General features: G+C 30.4%; 1 protein-coding gene across 7 annotated transcripts in view; it reads left to right on the forward strand.

Moving 5' to 3' along the window:
- The window catches only part of brp (ELKS/RAB6-interacting/CAST family member bruchpilot), a 74,613-nt gene extending 52,072 nt beyond the window's left edge, over positions 1-22,541 (forward strand). For all 7 annotated transcript variants that reach the window (XM_070640744.1, XM_070640749.1, XM_070640746.1 and 4 more), the window contains 14 exons: positions 10,018-10,107; positions 10,199-10,276; positions 10,398-10,726; positions 10,800-11,151; positions 11,434-11,544; positions 15,765-16,115; positions 16,313-17,731; positions 17,786-18,183; positions 18,245-18,886; positions 18,993-19,184; positions 19,456-19,590; positions 19,664-19,718; positions 20,349-20,962; positions 22,509-22,541. In XM_070640744.1, coding sequence (XP_070496845.1) covers positions 10,018-10,107; positions 10,199-10,276; positions 10,398-10,726; positions 10,800-11,151; positions 11,434-11,544; positions 15,765-16,115; positions 16,313-17,731; positions 17,786-18,183; positions 18,245-18,886; positions 18,993-19,184; positions 19,456-19,590; positions 19,664-19,718; positions 20,349-20,399 — 4,203 coding nt within the window. In that variant the 3' untranslated portion in view covers positions 20,400-20,962; positions 22,509-22,541. The remainder of the gene's footprint in view (positions 1-10,017; positions 10,108-10,198; positions 10,277-10,397; positions 10,727-10,799; positions 11,152-11,433; positions 11,545-15,764; positions 16,116-16,312; positions 17,732-17,785; positions 18,184-18,244; positions 18,887-18,992; positions 19,185-19,455; positions 19,591-19,663; positions 19,719-20,348; positions 20,963-22,508) is intronic.
- Positions 22,542-27,403: the final 4,862 nt, after the last annotated feature.

Raw genomic sequence — 27,403 nt, forward strand, 5'->3', positions numbered from 1 at the left:
TCTGTTTGAGTAAAATTAAGTAGGAAACCCAAAAAAAGAGAACCGAAAGCATTCAAACAACCCAAGGGTGAAAATACATAAAGATGGAAAATAAATGAAAATTTTTCTGAGATGGTGATTTGTTAAATTAACAGAGGAAATGTTAACAAGAATTCTATTTTATGCATTTAAATGCGGATGATATGTAAAATTTATGTTTGGAGTCAGTGGTGGGCAACTTGTGTGCTGGGGGATGCAAGTGTGTATTCAAAAACTGTTGGAATTGCCATGAACCGTTTATCGCGTAAGGTTTCAGTCCAGGCTTATCAACAAGGAACGCCGTGAATTAAAAAAGGTTGTCCACTCCTGATTCAAATGCAAAATGTTTATATTGAATTTGAAATTTGAAATTTGCATCAAAATTGAATAATTTTCTCTAATTTAATTCAGCTTAGCATTCCAAGTGGCTTCAAAAGGAATTCTTCAATCAAACAAATAATTAAAAGTGCCAAAAAAATTTTCATCCCACACATTTTCAAAAGAATTTTTTTAAGCTTTCAAAGTCTATAAATTGTTGTGTTTCAAATTGCACATTATTATGTGGGTTTGTTCAGCGAATCGAAACTGAATTTTTTATTTTGTTATCAAGAGATTTAGAAAGGAAGTACAAAAATATGTACATCATCAACAATGATACAGAATGAAACACAACAAAAAAGAACAAATTAAAAGTATTTTTTTTTCTCTTTCTTTTTCATTCTTGTTATTGAAAACGAATGAAAACTTTAAAGGTTCTTTTCATGCATACTGATGTGTGGGAGTCTCTTGGGGAAATTTTGTCTGATTTAAGTGGAAGTGCGCGTGGATTTTTAAATGAACTTTTATGCTATTTTCGGATAAGGAATTTTACTCACTTATGTGATTATAGCAATTTTATAGCAAGTCTATGAATGTGAAGTAAATGTTAAGTACTTAAGGAATTATTGCAAGTTAAACAATAAAGTTAGTTTGGCGGTTCAGCTGGCATTTCCAATACAATTTTATACAGACATGGCTGATCTTGAAATCGCTTGCAAAGTTGGCATTGAAATAGTTTCAAATTCTGTTCAACCATATATACCTATTTGGAGCAAAGTCTATTACAATTACGCTCTTGAACATAGTCAGATAGATTTTTTAAGGTAGGATTTAAACAATCACAATTAATTCTTAAATACGCATTCCTTGATTTCTATTATCTGAATTTTTTAAAAATTTGGTTAATTAAAAACAAAATGGCGGATTTTTCTCACCTAAAACCTTGAAACTTAAATAAAAAGTTTAAGATATTGATTTTAAAGCAACTTATAAGCTCAAATTGAGTAAAAAAGTGGCACAAATTACATGATTAACACTTTGAACTATAAAATGATGATTTTGCCTACTAATTTCATCATTTTTGTACTAAATTGTATGACTAAAATCTGTATATTCAAATTAAAGCATTTCAATGTTGAAATAATCATTAAAAACTAACAAAATTCCCACAAAGACACACAAACTTAATATTAGACCAAAAATGTGAGCAGCACAAAGTATGATTTTTCAAAGAAACAATTTTTCTTTTCCCTATGAATTAATTCGCCTATTGTGAAGAAGCATAAAAATTGGTTTTATGAGGAAACTTTTTAGGGAAAAAAAATTTATATAGATAGAAGCATATGTGGATATTTTTAGCATAGCAAAATCAAATTCTACATTAAAAATTCTTATAGAAGTTTATAGAAAGAAATAAAGAGTTGGAAAGCACTCAGGTCATGGATATTTAAGGACTTTCGGACGAAAAAAAAATTATAGAAAGTATTTAGGGATGTAGATTAGTATATCCTTGAATTCTGAGTGTTTTTTAGGAATAAAATTTCAAGGCTTGATGTTAATTCGACGAAGGAATGTAAAAAATTATTAAAGGAAATATTTCGATCCTTAAAAGTTTTAAAACAACAACAAAAGCTTCAAGTCTTGAAATCTCAATTTAATTTCCGCTTATGATAGGATTAGAAAAGTGCGTTTATTGATGTTAAAGTTGAATTTTCTCCTTAAATGTTCACGAAAACAAAAAAGTTTAATAAACTCATTAAATCATTCATGAATCTCATTAAGCTCAAATAAAATCTCAACCGATAAAGTCTCACTAAAAATCATTCAAATGTGCACATACTCAGTCGATAATACTGTATAAATACTACTCTATAGTCGAATATTCCCATACCCATAAAAACACATTTATTGACGCATATTACACACATTCCTCATGCTTCCATGCACACATTACACTTTAATAATGAGAGTACATAATGTAGATATTTAACATATTATGAAATAATTACATAAATATTAAAAAAATAACAATAACTCATCGGAAGTTCATGGCTTGAAATGATGAAAAAAAAAAATATTTTGCGCCTGTGCGTAGAACGAAAAAAAAAAAGCTTCAAGAGATATTTTTTATGATAAAAGATAATGAGCTTTGAATATGAAATTATATTTTGTAAATGTAATCAAAAATTGAAACGTTTTATGGTGCTTATGAGATTTGTTAACTTATTTTTAATGAATTTTGGGAATTTTGTATATTTTTTTGATTTTTTGAGAGATGATAAAAGGGATAAAAAATTTCATAGACACGATGGCATCAAGTGACTTTTAATGTGGTTGATATATGAGAAGATTTGTTGAATTTTCTAGTCAAATTGAAGAATGAATTTTTGGTAAAAAAATGAAATCTTGGATGAAATTTGATGATGGAGGATGAAAAAGACATGGAATTAGGTGAAACGATGCAATTGAAGCAGTTGTCCTTGAAATAGATTCATAGTCTTTGAAATTTGAGCTATGGACTGATTCCTTTTGCTACCTATACAACAGAAATTATAAGAAACTTAAATGCTAATCAATTAGAATGAAGATCTGATTGACATTTATGAAAATGTTGCTAAAACAGCGACTAAACTGCAGTATGCTAAGAACTAAGTGACAGCTAACTGGTGAAAACAGCCAAGTTTGCAAATTAGCTGCCATTTTGTTCTAAGCTTAGTGTCTGTGATGTGGACAATTTGTCTGAATTAAGGAAAGACCACACAACAAGAGTCACTCTTAAAAGCAGATCTCGAAGTCACCTCGACTCAATTCGATTTTACAACCCAAATTCAAAGTCGACTCCACAACCCTCAATTTAAATCACCCTAAATCCCATTTTGACTCAAAAATCGTTAACATTAAAATTCCTTACATCACATCCAAAGCCCGTCCTTCAATAACGAATGCTCAACAGCTGCTCATATATCAACACATGATCCTTATATACATAAATAAATTGTGTCATTCGAAATATTTTCCAATTTTTTTAAAGCCATAAAGATGTCAAATTTAATTCATTTCATATAAAAGACTTAAAAATCAATAAAAAATCGCATTTTCTTATGTCCCAGCGGTGAGCTTTCACCAACAAAAAATTTACGATGACATATTTTTCGAATCAAAAAATTGGAAGCTTTCACGGCTATTTTATGTATTCTTATGTTATAAAATTCAGTCAGCCATGAGCTTTTTGATGAGTTACAATGTGTTGCGGATGGAAATGTTTTGTCGTTTGAGACATTTTTTGATAAATTTTATGTCTGAACAATTTCATCCTCAATTCTTTTTTGAAAGTTCATAATAAATTTAAAAAAAAGATTTAATGACTTAAAATATTGTCAATTAACGATACGATGAAGAAAATAAATAATGCAATTTTATGCAATCGTGAATAATAAAAGAAAATGTAAAAATTAAGAATTTAGCGAATCCAAAAAAAATCTTTTTTCGACGCTATAAAATTAAATCAAGTTTAAAAAAAGTCGAGTAAAATTTGTTCCACGTGAGGTAACTTTAATTTTTCCCAAAACATCGAACCTTACTTCATTAAAAATATATAAAAAAAAAATTATTTTGCATATTTTGGCAATAAAGTTAATTGTATTAATCCAAATTTATAGCTACCTCACAGGGATTCATTTTTTATCTCGCTTTTACGCATACAAAGTATTATAAGATTTATATAGATGAGAAAATAGAGACAAATAGACATTCTAATATTTTCCAATTTTTTTTTTCATCCGGGGATTATGAAGCTTGACATAGGCAAAGAAGCTTTAATACAATCAATCAGGTTTTTATAGTCAATAATTTTTATAGATTTTTTTCTTTCCTTAACTGAGTTTTTTTTTTGTTACAATTTATGAGGATTAAGACATTTAAATGTATTGAATAGAATTTTATTATTTAACAGAGCCTTTAAAATTTATTTTTTGGACATTTTTGGGGCAATGTTTGTGTGGAAGTCGAGTTGAATGTACTATTCAGATTTGGCAGGCTTCAATTTGACTTTCTTTTGGGAGTTTTGTGAATCTTGAGGCTTTTTGTGACTTTTGGTCCACACTCCCAAAGTTCTCTCAATTCTGGTTCTATGAAATCAGATTGAGACATGTGGAGTCTTACTGCTTTTTGAAGCTCCCATGTGTAATTCTGTCTCATAAAATTCGTGGACATGTCACTACTAAAGTGACATAAACTTTATTGAAAACTCAAAATTTGATAATTAGGCATCAACCTGCCCTTAACTAGTTACACCGTATTTTTCTCCACTCAAAAAACCCTAAAAATTGTCCGAAATTCTAATAATTTCCATACGCGCCAACCTCCATATCATATCTTCAACCTATCAAAAGCTTCACAATCTCCGATATCTGCAATATATTTCATGAGAAATTAAAATTAAAAAAAAAAAACTTTAATCTTGTTGTGACATTTAAAAAAAGACTATTCCTATTCAGGAAACTTTTTCTATTAAGTAATAATTATCACAGGAAATAGAAAAGCAGAGCTTCAACGAAGCAATAGAGATGTAAAATTTTATTTTTATTTGCTATATTTAACAAAAAAAAATCCCCTCTAGAAAATCCAGATAGAATTTAGTATACATACAAGACTTTGTATCCTGAGTGACAAACAGTATCTAAGGTATTGTGTCTATGAAAATTGGACATGTCTTGTAATCCTTATTATGGATATACATTTCTTCAACATCATTAGACATTTAGCTAATCAAGCTTTTCCTTCCTTTTTTGTCCCTCAGGTGACCATTTTTTTGCAGTATGTATTTGTACCTTGACCTTTTTCTTCATCATCTCTCTTTTTCTATACTTATTTATATATATTTCAATCTACTACCAATAACAAGCTGCTGATATGCCAGCGGTTAAATTGTATATACAAAAAAATAATAAAATCGAAACAAAAAATGAAGATTAAAATGCCAGAAGCTATGATTGTGTACTTATTTATGATGAAATTTTTAAAAACGAGATGATAGTGCATTGATTATGCTTACAAAAAATAATTATTACAAGTGATGGTGGTCAGTGTAACTGATTGAAAAAAGTTATGGCTAAGAATAATTAATTTAATAGCGTGAAAATCAAGGTACATTAGGGTTTAAATTATGATTTGATTGTGGGTTATTGCTTTCTATGTTATGTGTAAATTACCAAATGTATTAGTTCAGAGTTTGAAGTCGAATCAGTTGCAAGTAGTCAACTCGATTAAAATTAGGCCGACTTCGACTTCTGTAAGCAATTTTGGTGAGTAGATTTGTGAATAAGGGAACCTTTGAAAATTTAGACCCTCCGTTCAGTAACATCAAAATTGAACCAAAATACAACATTTTTACACCTTTTCCCTATAAACCCTAACACTAAGAACAGTTTCCTAACCAAGAGTCCTTTGAAAAGCCAATTTCAGGCAATAATCTGAATAACAAAATGTGGTTTCTTAGGCTCATTTTGTTACCGCATTGATATCAAGACAAAAAGTTTCCCTGATGATATTTTGTCCGTTTTGACGTCAATTAATGGAATTTGCTGCAGCGTGCAGCTTGGGAAATTTCAAACTCACAACCAGACCGGCCATACTTCAGTTACTCATTCAATTCTACCCTCTAAACTTCCTCTACTCACTTGATCTGTCATCAATATTTAAACCATGATGTATCTTGATGGTGTCAAATAAAAATTTCATAAATAATTTATGTTAAGGGTTATAAAAAAATTACATTCACTCTCAAAGAGTTAGCTCAATGCCTTCGTATTACAATTACGATGAGAAAAATCAAATTCGATTCCTTAATTTAATTTTAATGGAAAAAATCAAAAAAAAAAAATATTTTGCTGCCTTTTTTTAAAATCAAATCAATTTCTTGTTTATTTTGTATTAATTTTTATATGCAATTTCAGTTACCAGTATTGTGAGTAAATCAGATGGAAATGTAATAATAAATGAAAAAAATCAGTAACAGTATGAACAACACACACAAAAAATTAATAATAATAATGTACTAATAAAAATGATCGGATAAAAAAAAATTATCGCAAAGAAAAAAACCAGAATTTTTTTCATCAAATTGTCTTTCAAGTAGTTGCTAAGTTTTGACACGAACACACAAGAAATGAACATTAAGCGCCATAAATTATCATCATAACGACCATTCTGCTAATGACAGTTCACTTCCAGACCTAAAACACAAGATTAAGATATTCCAGAACTAAAACACAAGATCCAGTAAGATCCAGGTTCCAGACCTAAAACAGATTTATTCCAGACCTAAAAACAAAGATCCATAAGATCCAAGTCACTTCCAAACCTAAAAACCAAGATCCAGTAAGATCCAGGTCACTTCCAGAACTAACACAAGATCCAGTAAGATCCAGTCACTTGACCTAAAACACAAGATCCAGTAAGAAGTCACTTCCAGAACTAAAACACAAGATCCAGTAAGATCCAGGTCACTTCCAGACCTAAAAACAAAGATCCAGTAAGATCCAAGTCACTTCCAAACCTAAAAACCAAGATTAAGATCCAGGGTTGCTAAAACACAAAATAAGTCAGTTCACTTGACCTAAAACACAAGATCCAGTAAGATTCAGGTCAATCCAAACACATAAAGAAGTGATCCAAGTAACTTTCAGATCTTAAAACAAGATGCATATACTTCCACAAATTTAAGAACTTAATCATTTAACGGATTTTCATAATTTTAACGGTAAAAAAATTCAAACATTGCTAACACTGAAAAAACTCAAACATTGAAAATTTAAAACAATTGTTGTTTTTGTTGTTGTTGTATTTGAAAATGAAAAACTGTTAATTATAGTATTTAATTTGAAACTTCTAAATGACCGATAACCCAATAACTTTAGAACGAAGCTAATAAAACAAAAGAGCTCTCTACAATGTCTAGTTTTTGAGATCTCGCGTTCCAGCCGACCGAACAGACGAACGAACGATGAACGAACAAAGTGTCTTATTAAGCTACCTTTTTGAAAAAAATTTCAAAAATGCGCTAAAAATTAACAGTATGAACAACACACACAAAAAATTAATAATAATAATGTACTAATAAAAATGAATAAAAAAATTATCGCAAAGAAAAAACATGAATTTTTTTCATCAAATTGTCTTTCAAGTAGTTGCTAAGTTTTGACACGAACACACAAGAAATGAACATTAAGCGCCATAAATTATCATCATAACGACCATTCTGCTAATGACATTTCAATTTATTTTCATTTGAAGATTTATTCTTAATGACATTAAAGTGTGGAATGCAAGTTGAATGCTTACAGGGTTGCCAAATGTCGATTTATGTGGTTGAACCCAAGCGACACGAATGAGGAGGGGTCTGCGGAGTTTTAAGGCTTAGCCAAAGCTTTTTTGGCATCAAATAGTATGCGTCTAATTTTGTCCATAAGGCTGTCAAATTTAGGTGGTTTCCATTTGGTGTCAATAAACTATTTAAACGAAAGAAGCTCCCTGACAGGGCATTGTTAATTTGGGTCGCTCGGGGATGATAAAATAGTCATCCGAAGCAAGAAAAACGTTTCAAAACTACTAAATTTAAAGACACAAATCCAAAAATAGAAAAAACAATGAAACTGCATTGTCAGTATCAATATAACGCTCAATGCTTCTATATTTAGTCCAACTGCTCATGACCATCAGCAATAAATGACAATTTCAAGCTTAATTTTGTCAACTACAAACTTTCTTGCATTACTTGCAACTTTCTCAACCTCAAAATTGCTGATAACATCACTACAAGCATTTATTTTGTCAACCCTGCAACAATACTCAGCTTTAGTTCCATTCTATCATTATAACTGCATTTAATGTTTGAAAAATAGTTTAAGTAAATTACTTAAAATGTCTTCATCCACATGAAATGTGTTGTAAATCTTCAATAAATGAATTAGAATTGTCATACAAAATAATAATTTTTTTATGTCACTGAATTGAGAACATTGAAATAGAAAATCATGTCATTCCTATAAAATAGAAACTCCCATTCCTTTACACTGATACAATTTACTGCTGTATGATGACATAAATGTGATGACACAAAAAGGAAGTCATATGAACTGACTTGAAATTGTATTCAAAAAGACAAAAATAAACTGCTGTGCATGGATATTCATTTCAGGTTGTATATAAAAAAGGCCTTGAAAAGAAAAAACGAAGATAGATGTTTAAGCATCCCTAGTGTATGGTTGTGCCTTGCTTTCTACGATTTTTTTCTCATAAATTTCTTTACACCCTTAACAAAAAAAAAAAAAAAAACTTTTTACAGCCATAAATTTTGCACGGCAAACGAGAAAAAATGGCACACAGTTTGATGTTTTGTGTCCCATGCGATTTTTTATCATTTAAATAAGAATTTTTATTATTTATTTTTTCAGTATTTTGGTTACCAAAATATATTGTATATCCAATGAAGACATTTCTTAGAATTTTCATAACCATGGGTGTTTACCAAATAAATTTTACTAACATTCAACAATATTTGCATAAAATTTCAAATTAAATAATTTATGTTTGAATAATATTTGTGCTCAATATTAAGGAACAGCATAGAATATTTAATTTTCATTACAAAATGCTCTTACAATTTCAGCAATACATAAATATTTATTTTTAAAAATTAATAAAATTTTCAAAAAGTTCAAAAACATTATTAAAATATTCAGTAAATTCACTTTAATTCTAATTTAAAATATGCAAATAAAATAGAACTCAAAGTTAACATCTACTCCGTTTCGCCAACTGAATTATTTAAATAAACAAAGCATTAATTTATTTAGATTTTTTATTATTTATCTAGGATGAAAGAAAGTTAACGCATTTTTGATGAAAGAGAAGGCTTGATGCTAGCTGCTCTAGTTGCTAGGTAAAAAAGGGGGACAATGATGAGCCAATAAAGCAGTGTTACTCAAACCACATACATGGCTATCTAATGAGTTGCTTTAATTCGTACAGTTTTACCTAACACACCAAATTGACTTTATAGAACACTGCCTTAGCTAGAGCGTATCCAGAGGTCAGAAATTGTCTGACGACTTACTTAATGATCCTTAATTTACAACAATAACCCCAGAAAGCGCCTCAAAAATCCAGCTTCAAGCTGATTTAGCTTTCACCCAAGACCAAATAACATGAACTCCGACTTTAAGAAAGAGTTGCTCTGTAGTTGCATTTCTCGTGATTCTTACATGATGAGCCTTTCGGAAACTTTCACAAAATTCCAAAAATCCCAAAAATTCAAAAATCTACAAATTATTCAAAAATCCCTTAAATTCTCCACAAATGCGTTAACTTTCATCAAATCAAATTCATCAAAATCCTTTAATTCAACTCTCATACTTTAATAATCCACCATATTCCACTCCTCATATGCTTTCACTTCCTTATTCTCTCACAATCATCATTAACACAATAAAATAAGAAGAGAAATGAAATGAAATAATCCATTCTCATCATCTCTCATGCTACTATGTATTATTATCATTATTATTTCATGACATCCTATCCTTCCCCCCACCCTTCATACTTAGTGAATAATTCATAAATCAAAAGCATTTTATCATTTCAAATTTGTTGTTTCTTTTTTTAAAAAAAAACTTTTTCAAGTTGGATGAGTTTCGTCTTGAGATACAGAGACGCGATCAGGAAATAATGAGTATGGCGGCAAAAATGAAGACACTTGAAGAGCAGCATCAGGTAAGGATAAAAGACAATGTACGAAAATAAAATAAAAAGTCATTTTTACTCAATCAATCATTATGTATTAAATTTAAAAAATGCTCAATAGGATTATCAACGTCACATTTCCGTGCTGAAGGAATCGTTGTGTGCAAAAGAGGAACATTACAATATGCTTCAAGCAGATGTAAGTTGATTATCTAAACAATTTATTTCTCTCGTCATGCTTAAAATTATTGTAAATTTATCATAATACCAAAAAAAAAAATTGTATCTTCTTCTTGTGCATTTATCATTCGCGAGCTTAGGTCGAAGAATTGCGAAATCGTTTGGAAGAGAAAAATCGAATGATTGAAAAGAAGACGCAGGGTGCATTGCAATCACAGCAGGAACGTAATCGTGCACAACAAGAGCTTGCGGAGATGAAGGAACACACAGATATAAAAGATAGAAAAATTAGTGTATTGCAACGTAAGATTGAAAATCTTGAGGATTTACTGAAGGAGAAGGACAATCAAGTTGATATGGCAAGAGCACGACTTACGGCAATGCAAGCACATCATTGTAGTTCCGAAGGAGCACTTTCAAGCCTTGAAGAACAAATCGGCGATAAGGAGAAGCAGGTGAACATGTTACGGTATGTGATTATTATTTATGGTCGCATGTGTGCATTTAAATTCATTTCTTATCCATATCTCATCATATCATAGTGAACAACGAGATCGTGCCGAAGGTGAAAAGATTGAGGAACGAGAACTTCATGAACGTGAAATTGCCGAGTACAAAATGAAGCTTCATTCATTCGAAAGTGAGGTTGATAAATTGACAACACGATTGCATCGAGCATTATCCGAAAAGGATCGTCTTGAGACAAAGCTTGAGTCCGGTGAATTGAGCAAATCGAGATCTACACTCGACCGGGACCGTGAGCGTGAGCGAGAACGAGACCGCGAGAGAGCCGACTTGGATTATCGTCGTAATGTGGATTGGGAGTCAAAGATTCAGCGACTAGAAATGGAGAACGATAAATTACGTGCTGAGCTTGAGCGGTCACAGGTGAGTGTAAGTATAAAATTGACTAAAGTCTGACAAATCCAATTCGACCAATTTAATGTGGATAATAGTACTTCTGCTTTTTTGGTGAAGATTAACTTTATGATAGAATTAAAATAAGAAGATTTGTATGTCCGGTTGTCAGTTTCATTTTGAATGACTTAAATCCTACCTGGATAAATTTAAATCCCTAAAACTACCCCAAAAAATGTTGAAAAATCCACTCAAAATTCAAAAACTGTTGCTTAACACAATTCGAATCAGTTTGCTTCTATGTCATCACAACCTCAGGTATCATTTGGACGTAACTCATCATCACAAGAACTCGATCGGGTTCAAGAGCGTGCCGATAAGACAGTTGCTGAATTGCGACGAACACAAGCGGAACTACGCGTAACACAAGTAAGTAGCTTTGTGCCAAGTTATGTTTATGTCCATTCACATATAAAATCACACATAAAGCAAATAGAAACGTTGAAACTGACATCTCTAAATAAAAATTTTATTTTAAAAATTATTTTTTTTTAATCTAATTATTTCGATGGATATGAGATGCAATGAATCATTAAAGGTCATTTCTCATTTAATCATTAAATTTGTGTGCGATTAAATTCAAAAACGAGAAATGCACATTACAGGGATTAAACAGATTAATACACAGCTCATTATTTCTGTTTTTAAACTTCTACTTTTTCTTTTGTATTTTTTTTACTTTTAGGATGAAATGACAAACTTACAAAGTTTTGTAAGTAATCATGATTTACAAAATAAGACGCTCCAACAAAAAGAAAAAAAAAATGAAATTTTTGTTGCGAATGTGTCGAGTTCCCTTTTATTTATTTAGTTTCTTTTTTTATAACTTTTTTGAACTTTTACTTTCTTTTTAAATTCATTCTTTTAATTCAAACAAGTTTTTTTGAACTCAATTTATGAATTTTTTTTCTTTAAAACTCTAATTTTGTTTATGGAAATTTGAAAAAAAAAAGGCACACAGAAAAATTTTAATATTACGATTAGTGAAAAATTGTTAGATTCAATTATAAGTCATACATTGGGAACAAAAGGACAAAAAATAAGTTTGAGTAATCGCCTATATGTTCCTATTTGTTTGATTCTCATTCTCATAATTTAAGAAAACAATTTGCATGTTAAGATTTATGGCATTTAAAGTTTGTTGATAATTTAGAATGCAAATTTAAAAGCTTTGATCGGCTTTCATCAAGTAAATTTTTCTTTAAATGCGAGATATTCGAACATATTTTCATTAAATCATTCAAAGATTGAGATTAAGGACAAAATAAATATTTTAAAATTCAAACCTTAAGAAGAAATCGAAAGAATTTCAAGAATTCTGCCTAAATATTGCAAAAAATCTATTACAGATCTCATTTCATCCTATCAAATCTAACAAAATTTTCACATTGTTCTTAACCTTAGTTAGCATAATTTAAGATTTCAAGCTAATTCTATACGAATATTTAACATATTTCCAACATATTTCACATAATTAATAAACATTATCTCACATAATTTCCCAACAAATTAAATCTACAAAAGAAAAGCAATTTCTATTCATCAACAGTCAAGAGAAAAAATAAGCAAAAAATGGAATTAAAATCAACTATGAATCATTAATTTAGAAAATGAAAGGTCAACAAAATTTCTCATCTTTCTAACCTTAAATAAAGCTAGGAAAAAATTTGATTAAATGCTTTCCTTTCAAGCCATTTCACATGAAATTATCTACCATTAGCAGTAAAACCTAAGATATTGTCATGGATATGATTAGATAGAAGTAGGGTTCGACAAATATGCGCATACATGTGCATACATGCGCATACAGTACAAATGTATGCGAATACAGTATGCGCATACAATGCATACAAATGCATACAAATTTAAATTAATAATTCGTCAAAAATCATTTTTTAATCTGGTAAATGAAAATTGGAGGTGAAAATCATATTTCTTTAAGTTTTTCATCTTAATTTCATTAAAATTACACGGAAAATGCATTAATTAAGGCGTTTATCCTAATTTAAGAAAACTTTTACAGAACATTACATTTTATAGGGTTTTTTTTCTTAATAAAATAAGAGAATTAACTGGGAAAATTAGCATTTTCTTGGTTTTTTATATTAATACTAGTTAGTTAATGCTAAAAAACACACTTTCTAGAGTTATGTAAAAGTTAAATATTGAAAAATCAAAAAAATTGTATTAATTTGTATGCAAACAAAAATGCATACATATGCATATGTATGCGCATATATGCACGCATATGCGTATGCACGCATATGCGCATACAGTTTTGACGAACCCTAGATAGAAGTGTGTATGGTTAAGGAATTGGAATGAAAATGATAGTAAACTAGAAAATATTTGTGGTTAATTAAATGTTTTTGAATGATTTATTTTTATGGATCAGGCACAAGTTTTATCGACCTTAAAGTAAAGTCTTAAAGATTCTAACAAATTTGAATAAAATAAAATTTTTTTCATCCTCGTGGCCTTGATTTTATTCAAATTTTTTGCTCCTCACTTCCTCTCCAACATTTTAGAACCGAAAACAAAAAAGTTCCCAAAAATATTCAAACATTACAAATTCAAAAGATTCTTTTTTTTTCATCATTGAAAATTATGCAAAATATTTCTTGCATAAAATTTACGTGGTATTTCAAATCAGGAATTTTTGATTGAATATATCCATTAAATTCCCGATGAAAAATTTTCAAGCTGCACGGATGAGATTGGATTACTAAAAATAGTTTACTAAAACTATCGTGATTTATATTCATTTATCATAAATAGAATCATGTGGTATTTACGCTTTTAAGTAATATTGCAGTTAAATTTTCTAATTAAAATGCTGTAAAATACTATCTAACAATGAATTCAGCTGTCAGAGTCAGTTTTCGTTTTCATGATTCGCAGTAGCAATGAAGTTTTGCATGACATCATTTTATGGATTTCCATGAGAATTTCACGTTTATTTATAAAGTTCATGTGCAGAATTCGTCGAAAATGGTTTGCAAATTTAAACAAAAAAATTTAAAATAAAATTTGGAAAACTCTTAATTTGAGGTTTTTTAATTTTAATCAAAAATTCAAAATTATTAAAAATTGGAAAAACTAAAAAATTGAAAAACTTTAATTTTAAAGGAATTAAAAAATTTTAAATTTAAAGATTTTTGAAAATTTTAACTTTGAATAATTCAAGAATTTTAATTTTAGAAAATTTTGAATTTTAACTTTTCTGTAATTTTAAATTTTAAATTTAAAGAAAAATTTTAAATGAATTCAAATAAATTAAACTTTAAGTTGATGAAAAGATTTAAATTTCTTGAATAAAGAATATTTTGAAAAATTCAAAATCTGACAAAATTTCCTCAAAGAAGTTCAGCTTGATAAATTATAAAGATAATGAAATTTTGTTAAGCCTTGACAGAGCTATTAATGCATTGTTCCAAATATTAAAGCCTACGTTATCATATAATAGAATTTTCTGCGTGCTTTATTGAAATATTTTTTATATACTTTCATTCACACAATAATTTTAAATTTCTTTAATATTTTTTTAATTTATTTAAATTTCGTTGAATATTTCCAAAAAAAAAGCTTTACAGTCGATTATTTAGAGCTTATTGAAAATAGATGAGAATTATGTCATTTAACCACCCTTAATTTATCTAAAAACTCTCAAAACATTTAATCTATAAATAATCCAAATCTAATTCCTTTTCCATTATGTACTCCAAAATAAAAAAGTCAATTTGCTCTTGATCTCATCTCTCCATTTATATTTTAACTCTACGTATGAGTTTTAAATACATTAAAATTGCATTGCACCAGAATGGCTTTTTAATTATTTTCATTCCTTTCTCTGAATTGAGTTTTGATACGAGTTATTCTGTATTTTTTTGGGTATGTTATAAAGCAAGTCTCCATTTCCAATATATGAAGAATTAAATGATCCTCAATTGCATCCGCATCATTGTATCTATCAGACATTGAAATTTTTTTATTTAGAAAATCTTTTTATTTATTTTGATTATTGGCGCATTTTCCAGAAGATTTGGATTGTTAGTCTGGCTATGATTCATGTTATGATTTAATGGCTCTCATGATGCTCGTTTGTGTTGTCTTTAACTAAGTATCAGGTCTTGATCAAGCTCAAGTTTTGAATGAGTTTAGATCAATTTTTTTAATTTCGAACTGAAAGTCGAATCTAGATTTGACTCTTCAATAGCTTGATAGCCACTGCCATAGACAGCATCAAAAACTAAACATTTATCTACAAAATCAAGGAAACTGCGCCTAATCCACTCATGTTCCAAAAGACTATTTTATGATTTTTGAATTTAATTTGAACTTCTCTTATAAATCAATTTCTTTTTTATATCCACAAATATACTCTCACATAAAATATTGCCTTGCCAAAAATATATAAAACAATACAATAATAAAAAAAAATATCTAAATAAAAATCTTTCTTTTTCGTAAAAGTCATAAAGCAAGATGAAAAATGAACAAAAGATTTAAATAAATTTCCATATTTTTTTCCTCTTTTCTTCCCTATTTTCAATCGTAAAAAAATGAATTTATTGTAAACTCAAACACAGAGTGACGCAGAAAGGTCACGAGCAGAAAATGCAGCCATTCAGGAGAAACTTGAAAAGAGTCAAAATGAAGTGTATCGCTTAAAAGCAAGATTAGAAAACGCACAACAAGAACAAGACACGGTCAAACAAGAGCTTGAACGTCATCAGACGACTGTGCAACGTTACTACAATGAACGTGATAAGGTTACAAGTGAAATGGAAAAGTTACGCGAGGAAATGGAGAGAACGCAAGCTACATTGGGAAAATCGCAACTTACACAAGAGAAATTACAGAATTCACTCGATAAAGCAACTAGTGATGTTGAGCATTTGCAGGAGAAATTGGAAAAAGCTACTGCTGAAATCAGACGGGTAAGAATTTTAATTTTATTGCTTTAAGCTTCTTATATTCAAATGAATTGAGTCCAACTACCTGTGGCATATGCCTTCCATCCCACACCTAACCATGCCTCTCCCAACAACTTCCAAAAGTTCATCAAACAAAATAAAAATTCATAAAAACTTTTCCCTTAACTAAATTAACCAAATACCCTCAATTTCAATTTCAGCTCACCCTCGAGAAAGAAAAACAAACATTTGAATTTGAAAATGTTCAATCGAACCTCGATAAAGCCCTCGGTCAAGCAGCTCGCATACAAAAAGAACGCGAACAAGTTCAAATTGACATGGAACGTTATCGTGAGAAATGCGAAAAAATGCAAAGTCAAATGATACGTGTGCAAAAGGAACGTGATACGTTCTTCGAAGAACTTGAAAAAGTGAAAGAGCGTAATGAAGGCTCGCAGAGCTTAATGTTAAAAGCACAACGTGAGAAAGAACAAATACAGACAGAATTCGATGTGCTTAAAGAACGTTGGGATAAGACACATGCAATACATCAGAAATTGCAAATGGAACGTGACGATTCATTGTCAGAAATTGGTATTCTCAAAGAAAAATTGGATAAGGCATTATATGCTAGTCAAAAATTAATCGATGAAAAGGAGTCATCGACAAAAGAGTTTGAGAAAATTCTCGAGAAATATGATAGGGCACAAAATGAAATCTATAGACTTCAATCTAGAGTCGATACAGCTGAGGCTGATCGTAATCGACTTGAAGTTGAAGCCGAAAGATCCACTTTGGCTGCTACTAAAGCTCGAGAGGATTTCAGAAAATTACAAGAAGAGACGTCACGTTTGCAAGAAGCATGTGATCGTGCTGCCTTACAATTGGGACGATCAAAGGAACTTGAAGATAAGGCAAAAGAGGAAGTTGATCTTTATCGTGAACGTGCTGATAAGTTCCAAAGCGATATGAGAAAATTGCAAGCCGAGAAGGAGCATTTGATTGCTGAGGTTGAGAAACTTACATACGAGGTCGATAGAAGTCACAATACACAAACTAAAAACAATGCAGCACTTGAAAGTGCACACGAGGAAGCTGCACGACTCAATTTAGAATTAGAGAAAATGCGAGATCGTTATGAGAAATCTCAAGCAGAATTACGTCATTTACAAGAGACAGAACAGTACTCACGGGAGTCACGTCGACTAAAGGAAGAGAATGAACGGCTGCGTGAACGAATGGATAAGGTTATGCAAGAATTGGAACAGATTCGTGGTAAATCACAGTATGAGCAGGAAGCATATGAGAAATTCAAAGAAAAGCTTCAACTTAAGGAGAATGACTTGAGTGCATTGGAAGCTAAGCTACATGAAACGACACTTCAACTTGAATTGTCACGACAAGAGACACAAAAGTATGTAACAAATCAAGACAAACAACGTAATGACTTAGAACGTACACATATTGAGTATGAGAAATTAAGAGATAAATTCGAAAGAGTTGTAAAAGAAATGGAACGAATGAGAGCGACAGGCGGTACTGGAGGTCCTATTAATACAATAAGTCCAAGTCAATCAATGAATCCGGCCGATAGAGGTGAAGTTGAGCGACTTAGGGAGCGATTGGAAAAGACTTTACAGGTAAGATCAAAATCCTTTATTATTTGAGTAGATTGCTAAGTATTATAATTCCAGCAACGAGACGCAACCGAACTCGAGGCAGGTCGACTGGCAAAGGAGTTAGAGAAAGCTCAAATTCACATGACGAAGCAACAAGAAGCATATGAATCGACACGTATCGAATTTGAACGAATGTCAGCTGAACTTAATCGTGTACTTGAATTACTTGAGAAATCTGAAGCTGAGAAAGAGTCAATGAGACAAAATGCAAAGGTATACGAGAAGAGAGATATGCATGCGGGACAAATTGAGAAGAATATGATGAAACTTGAATCTGATGCAAAACAATTGACAGCTGAGCGTGATCAATTGGTTGTACAATTAGAAAAGAGTCAGGAGATGTTGATGAACTTCCAGAAAGAATTGACTGGTGCTGAACAAGAGCTTCAACGGCTGCGACAGGAGAACAATACGTAAGTTCATGAAAAATTATGTCAAAAATTTGAAAATTTAATATTTTTTAATGTATAACAGCCTCCGAAACAGAAGTCCACAACAAGTCCAACAGATGCAACAAGAAATTGCCCGACTACAACAAATGCTCCAAGAAGCAGGTTCACGGGGCAACGGAAATGCCGCAGAATTGGAGCAATGGCGTAAAGTCATTGAACAAGAAAAAGCACGCGCTGATAAAGCCGAAATGGCAATACAAGAATTCCAAAAACACACACAAGCCATGGACAAACAAATGCAGCAACAGAACCAACAACTCCAACAAGTTCAACAACAAATTCAACAACGTGATCAAAGAATTCAGCAACAAGAACAACAAATTCAGACACAACAACAACAATTACAATCGAAACAGCAACCAAATCAACAACAAAACAATGCACAAATCAATCAACAACTCGAGCAGCTCAAGAAGGAACTTCAAGCAGCAAATACCGAACGAGATCGTTTCCAAGCGCAACTCGAAATGTTGGTACAAGAGCTTGAGAAGAGTCAAATTGAATTACTCGAGGCAAATAAGAAGATTCAATCAGTATCACAAAATAATGTTAGTCATCAACAACAAGATGAGCAGTTGAGGAAACAACTTGAGATGCAAATCAAACAAATTGAAGATGCAAAAATGCAACTTGATAATGAAAAGAAGGCCTTTGATGAACAGAAGTGGGTGGAATCATTTTACTTGAATTTATTGGATTTTTTTATTTCTTTTCTTCTATTTTTCTCTCCATTCATGCACACACACACTTATTCATTCATTGACACACAGGAAATCTGTCGAGAAGAAACGAAAAGATGTTGAAGCAAAAGAACAAAAGGTGGCAGAGCTCAATCAGCAGCTTAATAAGCGTAAAGAACAAATGGATCAATTAGAAAAATCATTACAGAAAGCAGGTGGAACTGCTGCTGCAACGACAGAGCTTAGCAAGAAATTGATGGATACACAGCATCAACTTGAAGTGTAAGTTCATTGACATTGCTTATTCTTTGTTTTAAATTTACTGTAAGATCCAATTAAGGCACGACTTACAGTCTAAATTGCTAAATCCTCCTCAATTTCACCTAATCTACTTAATGCTTAGTAAAAAACCATAAATTCACGAACCAAAACCATTAATCTTCAAAAAATACTTGAAATATTATCAAAATAGCAGTCTAATTACTGCTTATTACAAAAGACACTAATTCAATCAAACATAATTAATAAATTTACCCCAAAAATTCTCTTACAGAACAATAAAACACCTTGAAGACTCCAAAGAAGAATCGAAACGTGGAGCAGCAGAAACAGAACGACTGCTTCAATTAGTGCAAATGTCACAAGAAGAACAAAATTCCAAAGAGAAGACAATCATGGACCTACAACAGTAATGAAAATTATTGTCTTAGACTTTCTAATCTCATTAAATAAACTTTTGCCTTTCTTTTTATCTTTTGCAGAGCTCTTAAAAATGCTCAAGCTAAACTTAAAGCACAGCAACAAGCACAAGCAGAAGTAAGTTGATGAATGTTAATGATGAGACATTCATTATTGTGATTTTTTCATTCTGTCGTCGGGGGTAGACTCATTAATGTTTGTTGTTATTAAGATTTGTGAGGGTGTAATACAAGTGTTGTTCAAACTGTGTGTCGCGGCACAGTAGTGTAATGTACCATGTCATGTGTGGTTTTGGGCTGCGAGTTATCACCAAAGTGTGTCGTGACACAAAAATGTTTGGAAAACACTAGTTTAATACAGTATTTCTCAAAATATTTCGAGTGTGACACAGCAAACTTTGTGTTGCGAAACATAGTTTGAAAAACACATGTGTTTCAGGTTACAAATCGGTGTTTAAAGGTTCATAAGCATCAAAATTATAGCATATGCCTAAAACCTATGATGTGAAGCATCTGAACTTCAATTTGACACTGTTCCTGCACCTTCACATCACTTATTGAAGTGTGCAGTTGCCTTAATCTCAAAGTTGCATTGTAAAGTAACCTGAATCCAAAAACAATACTGTAAAGGCACCTTAACCTTGTCTTAATGTTCAAAATGATAACAACAAACATCATTACGTCTACCCAAGACATCCTCGTCTCATATTTACTAATCAATGATTTTTTTCACATCCCATCCACACAGGCCGCCAATCCCGCTCAACAGGCTGCCGGTTTCCTCAAAAGCTTTTTCTAAATTATCTACTCATTCTTCTTCATTACATTTTCGCATTTATATTTAATATACAATTCATATTATATACATACACATGAAATGCCATCGCTCTCAAACGATTAACTTCTTCTTTTATTACTTTTCATTTTAATCTTCAATGTCATCGTGATTGCTTTCTATATGAGAAATAATAATCTGTGGAGAGATTTATGGAAAATGATGATAACATACACACAAAACATAAATAAAAAAAAAATTTGTATGAATATGGAATATTATATTAAAGTGTGTGTCATGTGCATTGAAAGTGAACAAGAGACTCAAAAAAAGAAAGGAAAAATTGTTATTGTCACATAATCCAGTAAGAAGAAGTTAATGAGATTATGAATATCAAGTGTGTTCGTATGAGAGGATTTTTTTGTACACGTGGATAAAAAAAAAAATTATTAAGGATGGGATTTATTGGATCAGAAACAATCAACATTATTAATGGATATAAAAGACGAATGATTCAAAATTTGTGGAATAAAGATTTAAATTTAAATCACATTTTTTGTGATAATGAGGATTTCATTTGTAACGATGTGAGTATGATTTATATTAATATTAACACTAAGTGTCGATTCTACAAAGTAAATAAGCCTCAAAATTTGATAGGATTGAGACATAAACTTCCTACGTCCATAAAATATGAAAATCATTTGAGTAAAATTACATTGACATGTCGACAGTCGTTTCAAAATTTATACACTCACCATGAATCTTCATAATGGCCCCCAGTTGATTTCTTGAATTTACACTAGCACTGACTATTAATTTAAAATTCCCTTGCTGAAATGTTACTTGTTCTCACTCAATTATTCAATGAAAAGTTCTCTCAAAGGCTACTTTGATTTGCTTTTTATATTTCAACATTGACACGGAGTTTAATTAATATTTATGTATTGAGAATTGAGTGTCAACGCAAATACTGTTTGGAGTCTTCTTAGCATCCTCTTGATATTTGCCTGATGAATATACGACCGCAGTTTGCTCTTTGGTTAACAGCATCCTAAAATCTTAAGAATAATTCTGATTTGGAAGGTTAAATTGAAACCAGAGTTGACAAAAGACAAGTGTTGTAGGTTTTATGACTTTATGTCACAAGTAGTCACTTCCAACAAACAAGAATCTTAAACAGAGCCTTTCACAAATGTCAACTTTATGTGTAATTTCAACAAAATGAACTAAGTTAAAATTAGCAATCAATTAACTTTATTATAAGATGAGAGGTTCGATTTCTTATCAAAGAATTCTTCAATTGCTGCTTCACACCACAAATAATCAACTACAATTATAAGAAGTCGACAAAATTCAAGAACAATATTCTTCATATTGACTCCTACCGCCTAGAAGATTACCTTAAATTAATTCATGATAATTTTAGTCTAGAAACGAATTAATTAAATTTGCATAGAATTTTAGCTTTCATGTTAGGAAAATTATGGAAATTATCCGCGCAGATGGTAATCATCTAAGAAAAATGTAAACTATTTCATTGACGGCGGTTTTATTTTTAAGGGACTATATCCTAGTCTTTGATTAGTATTCGAATCCTTAGAGTTTGAGAACTGTTTGATTTACCCCGGCACAGGCGTAGAAATAGAAATCAGTGCATCCAGACTAACATGACTCTGTACTCATCGAATCGGGTCTGGATCCTGAGTTATGCTATCCTGGAGACAGTTTTGGTCATTTCTACACCCTGTGCTTTTCGAAATTAATTCCATTGGCTTCACTAATATCCAGTCAAAATTATTACTATCCCACTGCTCGACTTATACAAATGAAGAAGTCTTTGTCAAGGAGTTTTTAAGACTCTGCTAAACTTCTTTTATTAGCACTTAAATGAAGTCACCTCCATGGAAAATCTTTATGACTCCCAAATGGATGATCTAGTTCCTCTACTTTTAAAGATTTCAACTAACATCTTGAAAATAAAGCGCGTTAACGAATTTTTATGAATTTTCATGTTCAGCGACCATTTAATGCAAATTTTTATTATCAGATACCTTTTATGCTAATGCTCTTAATTATCTTGTTCATCCATTCATTCATTTTATTTTATTTTTCTTCTTTCTCTTGTTGCAGGAAGTAATAAATGATTAAAGGACTCTCTTACATGAAAAGAAATTGAATATGATAATTATTATTACTATAATTAAATTAAATTAAACTAATAAAAGTAAACAAAAAAAAAAAAGATGAAGAAAATTTTTTATGCGCGAAACAAAAAAAAATATATAAAAAAAAAATATTATTAGTAAATTGATGATATAGTAAAAATTAAAAATATGGAGATAATCGTCATTCATAAGTGAGGAAGATTTAAAAAAAAAAATATTCAATTATAAATTCTCTCTTCTTATATACATCGCACTAGATAGAAATTTTCTCTATTATTATCATTATAATCATTGCCATTATCATTAATTAATATTCTATTATTCACCTGAGGGACACAAAAGTGACATGAGTGGCATTTTGAGGATGGTCTTTTTTGGTATGGCATTTTGATGATGTTTTTTTGTAGTTCTATTTCGGTATTGGCATTTGAAGAGATTTTGAATAAATTTCCATGTTGAACAGATGGTGATTCTAATAGGTCGTTGCTATCAGATTATAATAATTCAATTTTAATAGCCAGGGTGAGAATTTCACTGCATTTTGAGCGCCTAACCTCAAAATTTCTCAATCTCAAAGCTACTCAAATAACGTCCAAAATCATGCCAATAACCCCAAAATCATATCCATTCACCAACTTTTGTATTCCCCAGGCATCTATTTTTTAAATTTAATATAAATTTTAAAAATGGTACAAATTAATAAGAAAAAAACTGAAAAAAAAAATATGAAAAAAATTTACGAATCTCTAGAATATCCAAAAAAAAAAAAATAAGTCTATGATGAGGAAGAAAATTCTCTTTTCACGTTTAAGTTTTTATTTTTAAATTTAATTAAATGTCGAATGATATCGCAATACTTCTGTATTTAACACTAGTCACAAAAGAAATGAATAAAAAAATCTACTAAGAATTCAAGCAAAAGAGGATGGAAGATTTACCTATTCATAATCATATCATTATCTTTGTAAAATATTAATTATAATTATAAAAATATAGTTATTAAATTTATCATAAAAGTAAACAAAGAAAATCGAAATGAGAACGTAAAAAATTAGACAAAAAATCATTGAAAATTGGAATTTTGGAAGCAAATTTAGCAAAATCAACAATACCAATAAACAGTATTAAACCACATAATTGAGAAGGGTCATGACAGAAGGCTTGAAACTTCCTCGAAATTATTAAACAAACAAATTTCAGTCAAAAAACTCAAAAATAACGGTAATTATTTCAAAAATGTAAACAAATTCATCAAAATTGGCGGGAAAATCAATAAAAAATTCGGACAGCAGAATTAATTCCAATTTTCTCAGTTTACAAAGTCTTTCGGTGAGTACAAACATTAAAATACTTATCAAGAAATGGATTATGCCCATAAAAACATAAACATGCGAAATTCTGAGTAATATTTTGATGAAAATTCATCATAAAACATCAAATTAACCAACAAAAAATTATTTATTACAATTTTAAAGGCTATTTGATAATTCAGAAAGACTGGAAGTTGTCGACATAACAATTTCGAGGAAGTTAATAGCATATAAACAGATTACCAACCACAATGAATAAATTTTGAGATGAAAAAAAAGGGAAATAAAAAAATTGTTGTTGTTAAATAATTGAAGGAATGAGAATTATGAATATAGCTTTCTACAGTATAGATATACATACAAAGAATAATGGTACTTTTTCCCCTCCTTAACTTCCGCTACATAGAAAAACAAATATCTCTATAATACATAAAAATACATACATTATAGTAATAATAATAATGATAATATTGCCAAAAGAAGCTTCAATTAACCTTTATGTCCAATGGAAAATGAGAAAAAGAGGAGACAAAATTACACAAAAAAACACACATTATTGACAGAATAAAGGATAAACATACACTTCAGTATATAACAAATATAATAATCATATGAATTGTGAGGTCCTTAACTTATTGATACTCATATTTAAGATGAAAAAAAACTTTATAGACAATAATAACTTTTTGCGTATGGCCGATAAGCAAGAATATTCATGAACGGTATAAAGTTGAAGACCAACAAACAAAATTATGAGCGTGTATATATCTACCAAAAAATAAAACTCTTAAAAACATCGCTCTATCTGTCTCTTATGCTGCATTTTCTTGGAAAAACTTTAAACAATTTGAATCATTATTGGACCCTTGGGGCGACATTTGGAGGATTTATTGGGGTAGATTCAGTTTAATATGGAATAAATTTGGTATAAAATCAAATTATTTCAATGCTTTGCTATAAAGTAATCAAGATTTCAGTATCGTTGAGGGGATTGAGCAATGCAAGGACATTTTGGGATTTTCTAGATTTTGTGGGAATTGACTCAGTTTCCATGCTTTGATTTTGAGTGGTTTTGAGGATTGATATTCCAGATTTATTGAATAATTCAAATAAAGGATTTAAAGCTCTAGTTAAAATTGCTTATATGTACTCCTTAAAGTATGCAACTTCAGATTATCATACCAAGATACTCGAACAGCACAGTGCGTTCGCTTAGGCACCACTTTGTCGTCCTATTAATGGTAAAATGCGAGTCTTGCTGACGGCAGACTGATTTCAATCCAATTTGATTGCAAAAAATGCGATTCGCCATATCATGCCACTCATAATAAGATTCTTAAATATTTAAGATTCTAAATATAAATCTACTAAGTACATCTTAAAGATTAAAAGCCCACTCAATAAGTCATTCAACGTTTTCTCCAAGGGTCAATGGTAGGAATGCCTTCTATCTATTTTTAAAAAAAAAGATTTTTTGATATTGCACGCTTTAAGATGAATGGAAAGGATAATAAAATATATTATGGAAACAAGCTGTCTTATCACATTAAATAATATCTTTTGCTGCTTTATGATAACAATATTCACAAGACAAATTTCAATCCAAATTTGGTTATTGCATTTTTGAAAAAATGCACTTTGTTCGCCATATCATGCCACTCATGATTGTTTTAATAGTTCAATAAGATTCTTAAATATTTAAGATTCTAAATATAAATTTTTCTACTAAGTACATCTTAAAGATTAAAAGCCCACTCAATAAGTCATTCAACGTTTTCTCCAAGGGTCAATGGTAGGAATGCCTTCTATCTATTTTTAAAAAAAAAGATTTTTTGATATTGCACGCTTTAAGATGAATGGAAAGGATAATAAAATATATTATGGAAACAAGCTTTGAGTGTCTTATCACATTAAATAATATCTTTTGCTGCTTTATGATAACAATATTCACAAGACAAACTTTCTTCATGTGAATCTAGTAAGACAAACTTCTGGTTCTTTTTTTATATTCTTTGGGGAGGTGACGAGATTCTTTAAAATAACACAAATTTTACACTCACACGCGCGCTGCGAATCAATGATAACTTGCACACTGCACAATTTTTTTAAACAAAATTCCTAATTCAATGGAAAAAGCTTTCTTTTTCCTCTAAGTGTTCGTTTATTCCAACCAAACTTTCCGTCTTCTTCTTCATATTCTTCTTCTATCTCCCCCCAGCACCAGACACAATCTCTTAAACTTTCTTACTTCTTTTTTATTCTAGATCTTAACATTTTGATATTTTTTGCCATGTAAAATAATCTCTTTCAACTGAATTTCAATGGATATAGCTAGGCATTTGGTGACTTTCAAAATCCTTAAATGAAAATTTTTTCCGATGTAGATAATCAAATGCATCCAAAAATTGGCCCTAAAAAAATTCCTTAGATTAAAACAGTTGCAAAACAGGCAAAAACCGTACAAATTTTTTGATAATTTGCATGGTTTTGTAAGAAAAACCATTCAAATTATCAAGAAATTGTACGGCTTTTGCTTGTCACAGGTCAACTCTGGTACAAACCAAATTTGCACTTTCTGGGTCTGTTCAACTATAAACAGCTAGTCCATTAGGTTCAAGCAATGTAAATAACCAATTAATTAGTAAACTAATTTAGTAAACTTCGAAAATATTTGGCTTAAAAATTGAGAATATATAACAACTATCAAACTACCGTCATTCATTCATTATCATCACATTCTACTGGATATTCTACTTTTTGGGACACAATACTTAAGTTTGACATTGGAGTTTGTTACTGGACGCAGCATTATTGCTGTCAATATTCCATACTAACTCATTCAACTATCCCGTCTATTTAGCTATTGATCCTCACACCTAATCACATGACATGCATAAATTTTCCACATCCAAAGTAGTGAAACATGTCATTCAAATCGAGTTAGTTTTCTTGTCATAACGATCAGAACAAATACTTTATGACATCCATTTCTATGCATGCGGTTGAATGAGAAATATTTATGAGGCTGAGAATTGATGTTGCGATGAAAATTCATGATATGAATGTACAAAAGGATGAAAAAGTTATAGCCCGTTGACGTCATGCAATCGTGATGTGAATGTATTTCGGGGTATATATTATGTAGCTTTGAATTGTTGTGTTACCAGGTCAGTTGGATGAAATGTTAAATGAGAATTTGTATCCAGATCAGATTCATGGTCAGCTAATGATTTAATATTATGAGAAAAATCATCTCCTCCAAGCTATTCTAATGCCACAGCCACTAACATCATTGTTCAATTCAAATTCTCTCATTTGTCAGATAGATAATCATGAAACTTTAATTAATTTATAAATAATTAGAATATATGAAGGGAGGACAGATGAAATACACCTAAAAAACCACTAAATAATTAATTTAATTTAATTTAGTGTGAGAATCACAGAGTAAATAACTTGTTGATGGACGATATCTACTGCCATAAGATATAATTAAACAAAAAAACATTGTAAAATTTAGATGATGAAAATAAAATTTAAAGAAATTTAT

The sequence above is a fragment of the Chironomus tepperi genome, unplaced genomic scaffold (assembly GCF_022539635.2).
Source record: "Chironomus tepperi strain 1889 unplaced genomic scaffold, CSIRO-AGI_Ctep_v1 contig_221, whole genome shotgun sequence".
In the NCBI taxonomy this organism is placed as follows: Eukaryota; Metazoa; Arthropoda; class Insecta; order Diptera; family Chironomidae; genus Chironomus; species Chironomus tepperi.